Raw genomic sequence first — 15530 nt, forward strand, 5'->3', positions numbered from 1 at the left:
GAAGTCTACAAGTGTGTCAGTTGAGGGCTAGTGGAGTGGCTCAAATGGTAGAACGCCTGTCTAGCAAGTGTGAAGCCCTGAATTCAAACTGGGAAAATGTCAGTTGAAGGGGTTATGTATGTATGGCTTTATATTCATGTTTTGAGAAACCACAGATCTCTGTCATCTTAATCCCATCTCCCTCACCCTTAATCCCATCTAGTTGTTTAAACTCTAGAAAAGGTGAGGTTTGGCAGTAGTTATTGCCACAATGATGCCACATAACAAAAACCTCAAAACTAGGGAGTTTTAAGCAACAGCCAGCTCTGCTTTTCAAAATTGCAAGTCTGTGGATTAGCTTTAGCTGTCTCATTCTCTTTGGACAAGCCAGCTAACCTGAGGGTCAAGAAGGAGACACTAGGGGCTTCCCAAGGCCTGCACTCAAAACTGATGCAATTATTTCTGCCTACTGGCCATTAGCAAAAGCAAGCCAACAGAGCACATGAAAGTTAGTATGATGGGGAAATTCATTCCTTCAACATGATGGCCATAACAAGGCTATGGCTGTGAGGAAGAGTAACAAATTGGGGTCAGTCAGTCCACATGATCAGTGACAGGTGGAAGTTCTGGATATTGTCCCTTCGTCCTATTTCTGCAAGTAGCAACTGAGCTGTTTCATTGAGCAAGTGCTGATATAACTGATTCTAGACAAGGTAGTTTTCACCTGGTTAAAGGGACAAAGGTGACACATGAGCCTGGCTAGGAAGAATAAGCGGTCAATGGAACCATAGTGCAACACACTAGGAACTGAAATGAACGCTTATCATCTGTGTACTCAATTCAGTATCTATTAAATTTTAGTTGACTATACTTTATACTGTACATACTAGTTCCCAATAGTATACAAAGGTATTTTTTATATGCTTAATGTATTATTTTTGTGATTTGGTGCTAGAGAAAAAGAGTCTCAGCGAAAAGGATTCTTGCTTTTTTTAGTGAAATTTTTACTATTTCATCTTCATGATTATAAACATTACAGGATGGTATGGATAAACTGGCAACTAAAGCAAACTCTTATCCCATTTCTCTAGGTAGACATTTGGCATTTTTGTGATATGTAAATCCAGTTCATTTATTAAGCTAGAGCAAGTGAGAGATCACTCTAAAGCAGAGTGATGGTTGGAGCTGAAAGCATAGCCCTCAGTGGTAAACTGCATGAGGCTCTGACTGAATCCCCAGCACCAAAAAGGACTGATGGTTCATCATTTTCTTCAAGTGAGAGGAAAACATGAAACGGTGGGGGAGGGGGAGCAGTCCTTTCTGAATTAATTAAATTAATAGCTGTCTTCATAGCCTTAACAACATTCAGAGTTCTCAGTTTCCTGATTTGAGGACTCCATCTTCAAGGTAGCTGATGAGATGCAGAAGAGATTTCAGACTTTTCTCTGCCATGGCCCATGAGCTCCAGTCCTTCAATAGGAAACTCTATCAGCTTTTCATTACTGAAACAAAATACCTGAGACAGGCTAACTTTATAAAAAAAAAAGGTTTATTTAGCTCAGTTTTGGCAACTGAAAGTCCAAATGATATGGTGCAAGCACTAGGGACCTCTTGGTTGTATCAGGTCATGGTGAAGGGTTCCACCCTAATGGCCTAATCATTTCCTAAAGACCCCACCTCTAAAAACCATAGATTTTTTTCACCTTTATATCATTAACATAAAACAGGGCTAAACTGCATGAATTCCAGAGAACAAACCATATTCAAACCACAGCAATCTCCTTCATTGCTTTTTGAATACACTGCACTTGAAGTCAGGGCACCATCCTGGCAGCTGTGCCCCTCACCCCTCCCTTGAGGGGTGCCTCTTGAGGAACTTCTCAAGAGTCAGCAATGGAAGGAATACTGGTGGCACTCCTTCATCTTGTCACTGAAACTGGGTCACCAGGTGGGGCCATGACAAGGAGGAGTCAGCAGGAGCAGGTTTATTAATGCCAAGCAATCTGAAAGTACACTCTCCAGACAGAAGAGGGAGCAGGCTCAAGGAGGAAGGCTGTGCTGAGGATCCCAAGACTTCAGGCTTTTATTGGGGTCTGCAGGCACAGGGGTGGGAGCATTCATTCCTGGAAACTGAGTTAGGTGTTCTTAACCCCTCCCACATTTGGGGCAGGGGAGGTTTTGGCCTTGGCATTGGGATCAGACCACTACAGGTCAATAAGCCCCAGCTGTATTTCACCAGTCCTTCCATTAATGTCAGAGGGCCAGGATGTGATTTTTTTAAAATCAATGGCCATCAGGTTTCCTAATTTGTATGTCATTATCAGATTAAGACTTCCTCACTGTTTCTTGCTACAAGGATGGCATGGCCCTCTGATGTCATCACCTGTTTACCATTTTTTCCACCTTATATTCCTAATTCCTCACCCATCTTTTGAGACACCCATCTTTTGAAACAAAAATGCTTAAGGTTAAATCCAAATAGGGTTGTTACAGTCCCTACAAAAGAGGTAGCATTTGAGTAGTTAGAGGGTGGAGGAAAGCACTGCAGGCAGAGGAAATAGGACACTTATAAATAAGGTCTGGTGAAACACAGCATGATTCCACGCTCGTTGGAGCCATTCCTATGATAATCCCTTCCCAACAGGTTTGATTCTGGAGAAATCAAAACCTCTCGGTCGGTGGAGGCTTTCTTGGCCTGAAAATAGGAGGAAACTGTCCATATGTTGCATTTAACACCTTTATGGAGGAAGACCTTTGCTGCAACCCTTAATGGCTGGGAGTCCCCAATTTACAGAGCCCTGTTATCCAACGGGCCCGGTGCAAGGATGAGAGCGCAAATCTTGACCCTGGGCGGCCCTTAAACTCCTTGGCTTCAGTACCCAATCAGCATAAGATTACAAATTCGGAAAAAAATCAGTATAAGGGTTGGTCATCCGCCCTTATTAGCGCATAAAACGAGCTAGAACCAGCCTCCGCCCCGCGAGCGCCCGTCAAGCTTCCGGCTCCCGATCCGCCCCGCCCCTCGGGCGCACCCCTTTTGCGATTGGCCAAGCGTCGGGGCGGGGTCGAGCTATGATTGGTTAGGCCTACAGCTGCGTCGGGGTGCGCCACGTGTACGTAGGAACGAAGCGGAAGCGCCGGCTGGCTGGAGGCTACGCGGCAGGGCCGGGTGACGGTGGTAGCCATGGAACGCGAAGGGGAGCAGCTGTCCGCGCGGCCGGCCCTGGAGACGGAGGGGCTGCGCTTCCTGCACGTCACAGGTGAGTCGCCGCTGGCCACGGGCCGCCGGCTTTCGGAGCGCCGCCATGTTCGGTGGGTCGTCCTCTGCTGCGTCCTACGGGGGACCGGGGAGACCTGGCCGGCAGTCGGGCGTTGGCGCCGCACGCAGGCCGTGTGGCCGGTCCGCGCCTCGCGTGGAGGCCTCCTCCGCGTCAGCGACTTTGCTGGCGTCCTTTACTTTGCGTGTTGCATGCCCTTCCGGGTGCAGATCCTGGAGTCCCTCGGCCTTTTCCTCCGGCCCCTCCCTCTCTCCTCCCAACACCTGGCGCTGTCACTCGTACAAATGCAGTTCCCGGAATCCTGCGTCGGATAAACTCTTCACCTCCCAACACCCTACTGTGCCTCGCGCCCCTTTGACTCCTCGGATGGTTGAGAAGTCGCCCTACACAGTGGTCCCTGAATGGTCGCGCTTCTCGCTCATATCTTAACTGCTTAGGGGATCACGTCCTCCGTTAGATCATGAAGGTTTTGCAGGCAGGAGCTACCTTATTTGTTGAGTTCTACGGGGGAGGTGTCATGTTCAGTTTCTGAAACCCGTTTTCTTCGTTTCAGTGGGCTCCCTGCTGGCCGCCTATGGCTGGTACATCCTTTTCAGCGGCGTGCTTCTCTACGTGGTCTTCCAGAAGCTTTCCACCAGGCTGAGGGCCTTGAGGCAGAGGCAGCTGGACCAAGCCGAGGCTGCCGTGGGTTAGTGCCTGGCAAAGAAATGAAGGCGGTGGCTTCTTTTGATATTTGAAAGTTAATCTGAAAGTAACAAGTGCATGGTGTTCATTTGTATGGGGTGGGGACATTTGATGCCTCTGAACTTGATTTGGTTGTGTGTGCAATATTTTGGAGTTTCTTAATGAGAAGGAAAACCTGCCTGATGGTGAGTAGCACACTCAGTGTATGTTTTGTTGCATGGTTTTTAACTTGAGGATAGATTGAAATGAAAACCTTACACCTTCTTTGTACTTGTGGGTCTGTCTGCTGAGTCATCTCTAGAACCATTGTGACCAGAGACTCCGCCTGATGTCTTCGTACCATTTTGATATTTTTTTTAACTAGCTTACTCATCAGGACTGATTTCCAATTATGTTTGGTTGTTTCAAACAATTCCCTCTTAAAACAGCAGTGTTTTCACTAGCTAGAAGCTACAAGGTGTATGAGTGTTTCCAGAAGGACAAAATAATTAAAGACAAATTGTCACTCATCTGAGTTACTGTGGTACTGAGGTTGTGATGGAGAGCTTTGTTTTACAACCCGATAAAAACAAGTCAAACTGCCGCACTCCTGTTTTGTTTTTGTTTTAGGTAGTATTGGGGTTTGAACTCAGGACCTGTGCTTGCTGGGCAAGTGCTGTACCATTTGAGCCACACCTCCAGCCCTTTTGCTTTAGGTTATTTTTCAGATGGGGTCCCCATTTGTGCTGGGGGTTGGGGGGCTCAGACCACAATCCTCCTAATCTGCCTCCCCCAGGCATAACAAACCAGCACTACAGAGCCAACATACCCAGCCTATTTGTTGAGATGAGGTCTCACTAACTTTGCTTGGGCCTCAGTCACCTAATTGCTCATTAGGTGATGGATAAAGACTCAAAAACATCTTTGCTTGGGTGTCTTCTGGAATTCTGTTCACGTTAAAGCTGGGTGCCAGTGAGTTATTCACATCACATAATAGAATCTCACTGTGATCAGACCATTGATGTTTCAGATGCAGGGTCACTGCCCTTTCTGAATTAGCTTGACTGGAAAGAGCCTAGAAGTCTGCATTTGTAAGTTTCTGGTGAGGTGGATGCTTAAGGCTAAGAACTATGTCTAAGGGCTTCCCTCAGCAGCAAAATAGTACTCGTGTGAAAACATGGGGTCTTTGTTATTTTCTGATGCTTAGACTGCCTTCTTTTGTAATACCAATACTTAGTAGTTCACATTTTATATTATAAAAGATGCTGTATTTCAACTTTTTCTCTGATATTTTAGAACCTGATGTTGTTGCTAAGCGACAAGAGGCCCTAGCAGCTGCTCGTTTGAGAATGCAAGAAGAGCTAAATGCACAAGTTGAAAAGCATAAGGAGAAACTAAGACAGGTGGGACTCAGTTTTACCTTGTAGTTCTTTGCAATCTGCTCTCCTCTGATGCTTAGAGCCTGAGAAGGGGAGGGGTTTAGTGGTTTTACCTAGGTAGAATAGGTCATGACAAAGCTGGTCAACCTGGTACAAGTCACAGTTCTTCCATGTAGCCAAAAATGTCCTAATGAGGGTATTTCGGAACCAAATAGTTCTTTTTTCCATATATATTTTGCTTTTGTTAAGAGTGTTAAAAAAAAAAACAAAAAAAAAACTTCCATTTGTGACTTAAACTCATAAAATAGCTTTGTTTTCTTTCTGAGACAGGGTCTCATTACACAGTGGCCCACGCTGGCCTAAGAATTGGCATTTTCTTTAAAGACAGTGGCAGCTTATGCATGCCCTCTGAAATGTGCTTCTTTCTCAGCTCGAAGAAGACAAACGGAGACAGAAGATTGAAATGTGGGACAGCATGCAGGAAGGCAAAAGTTACAGAGGCAGTGCAAGAAAGCCTCAGGTAACTGCAGATTTGGCTCCAGTGACAATGTCTGAGCATCCATTTGTCAGTAGATGCTATTGGATTTTTTTCCTCATGGTGCTGGGGATTGCGTGCTGCACAGGTATCCTGCCACTGAGCCAAGTAGCATGTTTTAATTGATTCTTAAGCCTGTGTGTTTTCAAATAGGAGGAAGACAGTCCTGGGCCTTCTGCTTCATCTGCAGTCCCCAAACGGAAGTCTGACAAAAAGCCTTTGCGAGGAGGTGGTAAGCATCGAGTGATGTGAGACATTTGGAATTTTCAACACCTAAAGGGTATAGTTTCTTTCTTTTTAAAAGTAAGATTATCTATCTGGGCATAGTGGTGCGTGCCTATAATCCCAGCACTTGGAGGCTGAGGCAAGAGGATCACAAATTCAAGGCCAGTTTGGGCTACATAGTAAGACTCTGGAAAGAATTTTTTTAAAAAAAGATTCTCTTTCATTGTTTCAGTATCCATTCATTGAGGCTAAATCTTAAGTGAAGAAAGGACATGGGTGCAAGGCACCACACAGGCCCTCACTAGGAGCCAGTTAAAATGATCGTGCTTGCACTTTAGTCTACTCACCTGATGCACGACAGCTCTGTGAGAGGAGAGGAGAGCCGAGTGAGTAGCAGAGGAGTGTGAGACTAGAATACAGTGGTGGGCCTTGCTAGCAGGGCTGCCTTTTCCTGTAGGTAACTTTTTCAAATATTCACTCAGATCTTTCCCGTGTGTGGCATGCTCAGGGCACTGTAGCTGAGATACCATTGCAGTCTCTTCATCTCGTTCATTTTATCTATTTGGGACAACTCAAACACAAATGGAAATTAGTAATCTTTTGTGATTCTGGCTAGGTTAATGCTGAAGAAGAACAGAGCAAAGATACTAGAAATCTGTAGGAGTCAGTTCTGGGCCAAAGATGTCAAATCCTCCATGGGAGGAGAGGGGTACAGCAGGAGCCTGAATTGCATCTTTAAAACCAAGGGGAGCCTGGGACATGGGCTATAGGCAGCATGACCACAAACTCAGCTGACTTTATATAATTTTTTAATTTATTTTTTGTGGTAGTACTGGGGATTGAATTAAGGCCTCTTCCATTCAAGCCATGCCCCCAGTCCCTTGGATGACTGTGCTGGCCTATAATCCCCTCTGTCAGGAACCCAAAGTTGGCAGGCCAGAGGGGAGTGGCAGAGCTGGAAAGAAAATGTTTCAGAACTTGTCATTGCCACAAGCCTGTTCAGATCACACAGTGGTGATGTTTAGGAGAGGAGTGGATATTATAGAAAATGTAACACATGACCTACTTCTGTACATGACCCCCTTAAGTGTGCAGCAGTTCTGAGCTAGGACCTTTGGCCAGCCCTTAAGGTATGGCTGTCTATAGAGCTTGAACACTCGGCCAAGTTGCCAGTTGTCCATTGACTGTGGGAAGTTAATGAGGGAGGGAAGATGTAGGTGACACAGTTCTGACTGGTAGAAGTGGCAAGTTCTGAAGTGGCAAGTTCCAAAGTGGCAAGTTCCATTCTGTTTGCATTTTTAAGTATTTTCTGTAGCTTGAATAACTTTTACTTGAGTGTATGCTTTCTTTGTTGTTGTAGTTAATACTGGGATTTGAACTGAGGGCTTTGCACTTGCTAGGCATGTCTTCAGCCCAAGAATGACTTTTTCTTTTCTATTTTTTTTGAGTGCTGGGTTTTCAACTCAGCACCTTGCTCTATACCTTTTATTAAGCATTGCAGTTGGAGCATTCATTACTTAAATCAGGCCATACTGAGAGGGTTTTTTTGGCTAAGTTTGATGAGTCAAGACCAAGAAGCTGAATGGCTTCCTTTTTTGCCCTCCAGAAAGTCAGTTGAAGCTGTTGGTGGTGTGGCTCAAATGGCAGAGCACCTGCTTAGCAAGTGTGAGGTCCTGAGTTCAACCCACCCAGTGCTGCCAAAGATAAGCCAAAAAAACCCTGCAATCATGGTATGAAGAATTTTCTTTTTTTTGATGGTACTGGGGTTTGAACTCGGTACCTCACGCTTACTAGGCAGGTACTCTACCTCTTGAGCCATGCCTCCAGCCCATGGCAACATGCTTTGCATGTCAGGTTCACAATTATGTTTCTGATATAAACGGTTCCCACGTTTTCAGCCATCACTGTTCTGCTTCCTTTCTCTTATGCCAGGTTACAACCCTCTGACTGGTGAAGGAGGTGGAGCCTGCTCTTGGAGACCCGGACGCAGGGGTCCGTCATCTGGCGGATGAAGCTAAGAATCTTGTTAGTGTTGCCTTTGACATTAGCAAGATGAACCCTTAACCTCAATTCAATTGCCTTATGCACACTTTTCACAGTGACTAGACAAGGGGAGGTGGGTCTTATTTCTGTTTGTGACTATTCCAGATGGGGTGTAAGCATTGCCACCAGGTCACACTCCACTAAAAGACAGAGATTTGCAGTTGTTGATTTTCATGCTGCTAGTTGGTAGGTGAAGGCCTCTAGCTGATTAGCAGTTTTGGTAGAAGAGGCCCAGGAATGATGTTTTATGGCAGAAGTCCTTGCTGATAGGACAGTCTCTGTGACAGGATGTGTTGAATGATGTCTTCCTTATAAATGGTGAGCCCACCAGTGAGGATTACTGATGCAGACAGTTGATGGGGTTTGTTTCTGTATATTTATTTTCATGTACAGAACTTTATAAAAGAAAAATTGTAAATATTTAAAAAAGTGAGTAACATTTTTAGCATCTTAAGTTCAAAGAGATGTCTTCGTGAGTTGACTTTGTCTATCTGACATTAAACCACTTTTCTCACAGCCTCCACCTCCTAGTACTTCTTTCTCCACTTACTCCTCAGAGTCAAGGATGGCTAGGTAACAACCACAGTGATTTTGAGAGTTGGCACATTCCTTGAGGGGTTTACCTACAAAATCATGAACTTGGAGTTCAGTTTGCTGAATTGCTGGGGTAAAGGAACAGCTTGCGTCAAGGTGTCTTGTGGGCTGACGGTCTTTTAAGAGCCCTTCCAGGTCATTTCCCAGATGCATACCTTGAGTCATTTGTTATGTTCTTGAGTGGCGCTATTGGGATTTTCTAAAATACTAAATATTTTAGACTTTGCTGACTACATGGTTTGCATCACATAGTCTGGTTTTTACATTTGTTTAAGGATTGTTTAAAAAAACATCTTGGCTCATGGGCTAGATTTGGCCTGCATGATGTAGGCTGTGGACCCCTGCTGTGGAGTGAGTCATGAGAAGGAACAAGTAGCTGGGGAAATATTTTATAATGGTCTCTTAAATTAACCAGCATTTTTGTTTATTTGCGGTACTGGGAGTTGAACTCAGGGACTGTGCCAGGCCGGCCTGGACCAAGATCCTATTTGTGCCCAGCCGTCAGTTCAGAAGGGGTTTCTTGGACTTTATTGCCTGAACTGGCCTCAAACCATGAACCTTCTGATCTGTGCTGCCCGAGTAGCCAGGATTACAGGCTTAAGCTGCTGTGCCTGGCCGTCAATATTTACTGAGTGTCACCGCAGGTAGAATAATTGTGTGGCTTCTCTCTTGGCATAAAAGGGAGAAGGTACAGTCTGACCCCATGAGACTTAAAATCTCCTGGGGAGGTAGCTGTGGCAGGGCACACCTGCACTCCCGGCACCTGGGAGCCTGAGGCAGGATCGGGAGCTTGAGGCCGCCTGCGCTCCGTAGTGAGGATCTGTTGGAAGAACACATCTCTTGGAGAGGGCTTTAGGGAAGCGTTGTGGGGAGCAGAGACAGGCCACTGGAAGAGAAGCGCAGTTGCCACAGGGAGATGTGAGCGCCATCAAGTGACCCTCACACACCCATTTTACAAATAGACGGGTCTGGGAATAGGAGCAGCAGCATCCTTGCCTCATCTAACGAAGTTCAGCTCTCAACTGGGTTTGAGTTCTGTTTTCGTTTTCCGTTCTGGGGATTAAACCCAGGACCCTGTACATGCCGGACAAGTAAGTGCTCTACCGCTGAGCCATATCCCAGGCTTAGTGTTTTGAGACAGGCTCTTCTGTGTAGCTCAGGTTCTCTTTGAATTCCTGATCCTCTTGCCTCAGCCCCCTGGGTGCAGGGTTTATAAGCTTGTATCACCACACCTTGATTAGGGGTTTGTATTAAATAGAAGCAAAATAAGATAAACAGGGAAAAAGTCCTTAAAGGTGTTTTCATGTAGTGTACATGTGCCCCGTTGCCCTTAAGCCTCACTTTTCCATAAATTTAGAAATTATCAGTTCATGAACACAAGAAAGTGAACAACGCTTGAATTTTGAATGCCCGTGCATTTCTTACATTTTAGGGATGGTAGAGATGGAGTCAAACGCAGAAATGATTAGGAGATCATAGGAATTTTCTAAGAATTAAAATAATGGATGTTACCAGTTGAGACACGACCACTTACCACGTGGTAGGAACATGCCTTTCTGTTCAGTCCTCACTGCTGTTCAGTGACTCTTAATAACGGTAGTTTTCAGAGACTGAAGCTTCAGCAGGGTGAAGTCATTGGCCCCAGGCCTAGTCACTGTAGTCCACTGTGTCCCTGTGCTCCTCCACACAAAGGGTGTGGGAGTGTAGTCTAGATTATTTAACAATTGCCATTATTAATGCCATTGTTAGTGGCAATTGTTAAATAATCTAGGGGAAATTGTGTGTGATCAGTCAAGGGCAGCAATCATTGCAGAGAGGTGGACTGAGATTGCCAGAGAAGGTAGGTCTTGTCCTTATCTAGGAAGAAGGAATTGAGGGCAAAAGTGTCCAGGACCTGAGGCCCCTGGAGAAGAAGGGAAAGAGCCACAACCATAACACCTATGTTTAGGGCCATAGGCTCCACCCTGCCCATGCACAGAAAGGGTGTGGCTGAAATTGAAGTGGGTACCAGCACAGAAAGCCAGGAGCTTGGAACTGATTGATGCTTGGAAGCATTTAGGTTTTAAGTCCTGGATGATTCAAAACTTAAATCCATCCTAACTGGAGCAGTAGAATTACTAGTAAATTTTTGGGCAAACACAGATTTTAAGTGGAAACTCCTAGAGAGTTGGTATTGTATGGGAAGCAGTGTTCTGTTTTTTTATGGTACTGGGGTTTGCCTAAGACTGACTTCAAATCGCAATCCTCCTGATCTCTGCCTCCTGGGATTTGTCTGCTGGGGCAGCTGAAACAGAACCCACAGATGGCGTGTGGCTTTGCCAGCCCCTCTCAGGTCTGAAGGATGCTAGAGGTGGCGCTAGCAGAGTTGCTGTTCTCTGAGGCCTCCCTCCTTGGCTGGCGGATAGCTGACTCTTCATGCACTTTTGCCTCTGCTTGCTCAACTCTCCTGTCTGTGCCCCAGTCTCTTCTCAGGGCACCAGTCACAATGGGCCTCTTATTTATTCGTCAAAGGCCCTATCACCAAATACAGCCACATTCTGAGGTACTGGGGTTAAGGCTTCAATATGCAAATTTCAGATGGGGGTGAGCATAATTTACTCCATAACAGTTGGTGCCCTTACAAGAAGCAGGGTCTGTTGTGGTGGTTCATGTCTTTAATCCCAGCTACTAGGGAGGCAGAGATGGGGAGGATTACAGTTAAGGCCAGCCTGGGCAAAAAGTTAGCAAGACCCCATCTTAACCAATAAACCAAGCCAGGTATGGTGGTGTGCACCTGTCATCCCAGCTGCTAGGGAGGCTGTAAGTAGGATTGTAGTCAGAAGCTAGGCTGGAAAAAAACTTGAATACCTACCTGAAAAATAACTAAAGCAAAAAGGGCTGGGAGTGCGGCTCAAGTGTTGGAGTACCTATTAGTCAGTACAAGGCCCTGGAGTTCAAAACCCATTGCTTCCAAAAACTGAGGGAAAAGGTTGGCGGGGGGGAAAGAGAGAGAGAGACAGCCACTGAGAGAAGACGGCCATGTGAAGATAGGCAAAGACGGGAGTGATGCATCCGCGAGCCGGGGCACCTGGCCACCAGAGGCTGAGAAAGGCAAAGAAGGATCCTTGCTCTAGAAGCTTCGGAAGAGCCTGGCCAGCCAACATCTTAGTTTTGGATGTCCTGCATCTCAGTCTGAGAGAACAAGCTTTGTTGTTCTGTTCAGTTTATGGTCATTTGTTACAGCAGCTACAGGAAGTTAATACAGTGGCCTACAGGAACCATGGCTGCACTCTGGGGACTTGGCTCCCATGGTGCGGGGGTCCAGGAGCCTCAGGAGGGCTGGGGACCAGTGACTGCTGCCTATAATCCTAGCTATTCAAGAGGCAGAAACTGGAGGATTACAGTTTGAAGCCAGCCTGGGCAAAAGCAAGACCCTATCTCAAAAATACTCAAAACACACACATGCACACATACCACTGGTGGAGTGGCCTAGCAAGCATGAGCCCTGAGTTCAAACCCCAGTACCATACAGGTTGCATGGGTCTAGCATGTGGACCGTGCTCAGACTGCTTATGATAGGAGAGAGCCTGAAGGATGTTCCCAGCCAAGCATGACAATGTTCTGGGAGGGGACACCGCTGTTCTTGAATAGTACTGGTGGTGACCAACAGGAACAAAACTGACTTGAGGATGGGGACAGGCCATGCTGAATGCTTTCTGTTTTCCCCTCCATGTCCACTCTCCACCCCATTCTTGCCCTGGGAGGCTGACCTATACAGGCTGCAGGGGGCAGCTGTGTGCAGTCCACTCAGGTCAGCCCCGTGGAGTGTGGGCCATGAGCACCCTACTCAGCAGACGTAGGCACCACATTTTGACACTCCCACCAACACAGTATGCCTGAACCCCACTTCCATCATTCCTCCTGCCTCCTGGCACCCCTGGAGCTCTCTGCCGGGATTGTTCCCACCCATGTGGGTGGATGGGGCCTGGCCACACTTTAAGTGTATAGCTATGGCCTCCCAAGGCAGAACTTGCCTTTTTCCATTAGAATGTGTTGGCTCAAACTCCATGAAGCGCTTGTAGTAGTCAGCATTAGGTGGAGGGGACTGCCTTGGGTGTGCTCACTGAAAGATGTTTCCGGCCAGGCACAGTGGCTCATGCCTATAATCCCAGCTACTCAGGAGGTAGAGATCAGGAGGATCAAAGTTGGAGGCCAGCCTGGGCAAAAAGTTTGAGAGACAGACCCCTTCCCATTCTCAACCAACAAGCCAGGTGTGGTGGTGTGCACCTGTCATCCCAGCTGCTCTGGATGCGTAAACAGGAGGATCATGGCCAGCCTGGGCATAAATATGAGAGCCTATTTGAAAAATAACTGAAGCAGAAAAGGACGGGATGTGGCTCAAGTGGTAGAACGCCTGCCTAGCAAGCATGAGGCCCTGAGTTCAAACCCCAGTAGCAAAAAAAGATGTTTCTGCAGAGGTGCGAGTGTGTGTGTGTGTGTATGACAGTGAGAAAGAGACCAACTGACCCTATGGACTTTGCAACCCCCCAGTTGTCACTGCCTGTTTCACAGCCCTGTGGTTCCCCATTGTCCTGTTCTCCTCTGGGCCGTGTTCCTGGACTGTCACTAGACATCCTCTGAATACCCTAGATGCACTCCTGCCATGAACTCCAGTGTCCCCTAGCTCACTCCCTCAATATCTGAGGTACCCAGACCCACGTACAAATGAAAACCACAGTGGGCTTGCACTGCGTGGTTATTAGGAGGGTTAAAATTGAGACTTACTAATCTAAGTGTTGGTGAGGATGTGGAAGAATGGGAATTCTCACACACTTCTGGCAGGAATAGAAGAAGGAAAGCAGAGGCAGGAGGATGGTGAGTTCAAGGCCAGCCCAGGCAAAGTTAGCAAGACCCTATCTCAGAAACGAAATACAAACAAAAGGACAGGATGGTTCAAGAGGCCCTGGGTTCTATCCCAGCACCACAAAAAAACAAAACTTGACAGTTCTGGAGGCGTGACTCAAGTGGTAGAGCACCACCTGCCTAGCAAATGCAAGGACCTGAGTTCAAACTCCAGTGCAGCTTCCCCCCCCAAAAAAAAAACCCCACCTAAATTGTATGTTTTTGTTTTTTGTGACCCAGGGCCTTGACATGCTAGGCAAGTGCTCTACCACTTGAGCCACATCCTCTGTCCTTTTTGCTATTGTTTGTTTTTTTCAGATAGGGTCTCATGCTTGTGACTGGGGCCAGCCTTTGACTGTGATCCTTCTACCTCCGCCTCTTGAGTGGCTAGGATTATAAGCATGTACCACCACATCTGGCCCCCTGAGTCACATCTCTTAAATTGTACATTTTAAACGTGCGGCTTACTGTAAATTGTTTTCATCATGCCTGTAGCTACTCAGGAGGCAGAGATGGAAGGATTGATGTTTGAGGCCAGCCCAGGTGAAAAGGTAGTGAAACCTCATCTCAACAAGAAAGCTGGGTGTGGTGCGTGATGCATTCTTGTCATATCAGCTATGTGGGAAGCTGGAATAGAAAGATCTTAGTCCAGGCAGGCCTAAGCAAAAAAATTTGAGACTCTACCTGAAAAACTAACGCACAAAGGGATGGGTGTGTGCCACAAGTGGTAGAGTGCCTGTCTAGCAAGCGTGAGGCCCCAAGTTCAAATTCCAGTACCACCAAAAAAGAAATTATTTTAAAACATTTTCTTTGTGCTGATAACTGATGAGGCTTCTGTCCCGACTGGACCAAGATGACGCAGGTGGTTCTGGGACAGAGTCAGAGCTCTGGTGGGATCTTGGAGTGTGTGAGCTTTGCTCCTTCAACATCACAAATGCTGACACAGGAGTGAAGCAGCAGTGGGTTGGCCTGGAATATGTTCTGGACAGATGTCATCAGAAGTTACCAGCCCACACCAAGGAGACACAGCTTCTCACTCTGCTTCCAGTGTACCTTCTGCAAGGTGAAGCAATTGGTTTTGTTACTACTAAATATTTAAAAATTAAATGCAGTCCACAGTAGCATAAATATGTTTCTAATTTAACCATTGCTAAATAGCACAAAAGTTCATTTTTAAACCTTTTCTTCTCATTGATTTAAAAATGTCGCAACATCCAAAAAATGTGGAGAAGAAAACCAATCACACTAGTTCAGTAGAATTCCCCTGTTTGTCTCCCCATCACTGAAGAGATGTACAAACACCCAGACCACAGCAGATGAATTCCAGGGCCAGCTCTGAGTTTGAACTCAGAGCTCTGACTTTGTAAAGCAGGTGCTCTACCACTTGAGCCACACCTCCATCCAGTCCATTTTGCTGTGGTTCCTTTGGATATAGAGTTTTGAAAACTATTTGCCCAGGCTGGCTTCAAACTGCAATCCTCTGTATCACAGCCTCCCAAGTAGCTAGGATTACAGGTGTGAGCCACCAGCATCCAGCTAATGGCCAGCTGGATCTTAAGGCCGTACCTGGTTTGTAATAAGAAAGCATTTTAACTTTTGGTATTTTTCTCACATTTTACTAGGCACAGGGACACATTTTCAGAGTGCCCTCCAAGTCCAGGTGTTGGTGGAGTCTGAGAAGTTTAGTGGAGGACAAAACCAAGCTCACAACATTGAGGGTTCAAGAGGGTGCTAACAGATTAAATGTGGCATTTTTCTGCCCGAATGTGGTAGCTCATGAGATTCAGGAGGCAGAGATTGGGAGGATCACAAGTTCAAGGCCAGTTTTGGCAAAAAGTTCATGAGACCCAATCTCAACCAATAAAAGCTGCGTTTGATGGTATATGCCTGTCATCCCAGCTACACCGGGAAGCACAAATAGGAGGACCAAGGTCCAGATCAGCTGGAGCATAA

The 15530-nt window shown here is 46.3% G+C and overlaps 1 protein-coding gene across 2 annotated transcripts; it reads left to right on the forward strand.

Moving 5' to 3' along the window:
* Positions 1-3079: 3079 nt before the first annotated feature.
* Positions 3080-8618, forward strand: Selenos (selenoprotein S). Of its 2 annotated transcripts, none has more exons than XM_074062110.1 (6): positions 3080-3239; positions 3811-3945; positions 5217-5323; positions 5730-5819; positions 5988-6114; positions 7992-8618. In XM_074062110.1, the coding sequence occupies exons 1-5, from the start codon at positions 3164-3166 to the stop codon at positions 6084-6086; spliced, it is 507 nt and encodes a 168-aa protein (XP_073918211.1). In that variant the 5' UTR covers positions 3080-3163; the 3' UTR covers positions 6087-6114; positions 7992-8618. The 2 variants fall into 2 exon arrangements, with proteins under 2 accessions (XP_073918211.1, XP_020017306.2); XM_020161717.2 differs by having other exon boundaries at positions 5988-6066.
* The last annotated feature ends 6912 nt before the right edge of the window (positions 8619-15530 follow it).

Source organism: Castor canadensis, chromosome 19 (assembly GCF_047511655.1).
Source record: "Castor canadensis chromosome 19, mCasCan1.hap1v2, whole genome shotgun sequence".
Taxonomy (NCBI): Eukaryota; Metazoa; Chordata; class Mammalia; order Rodentia; family Castoridae; genus Castor; species Castor canadensis.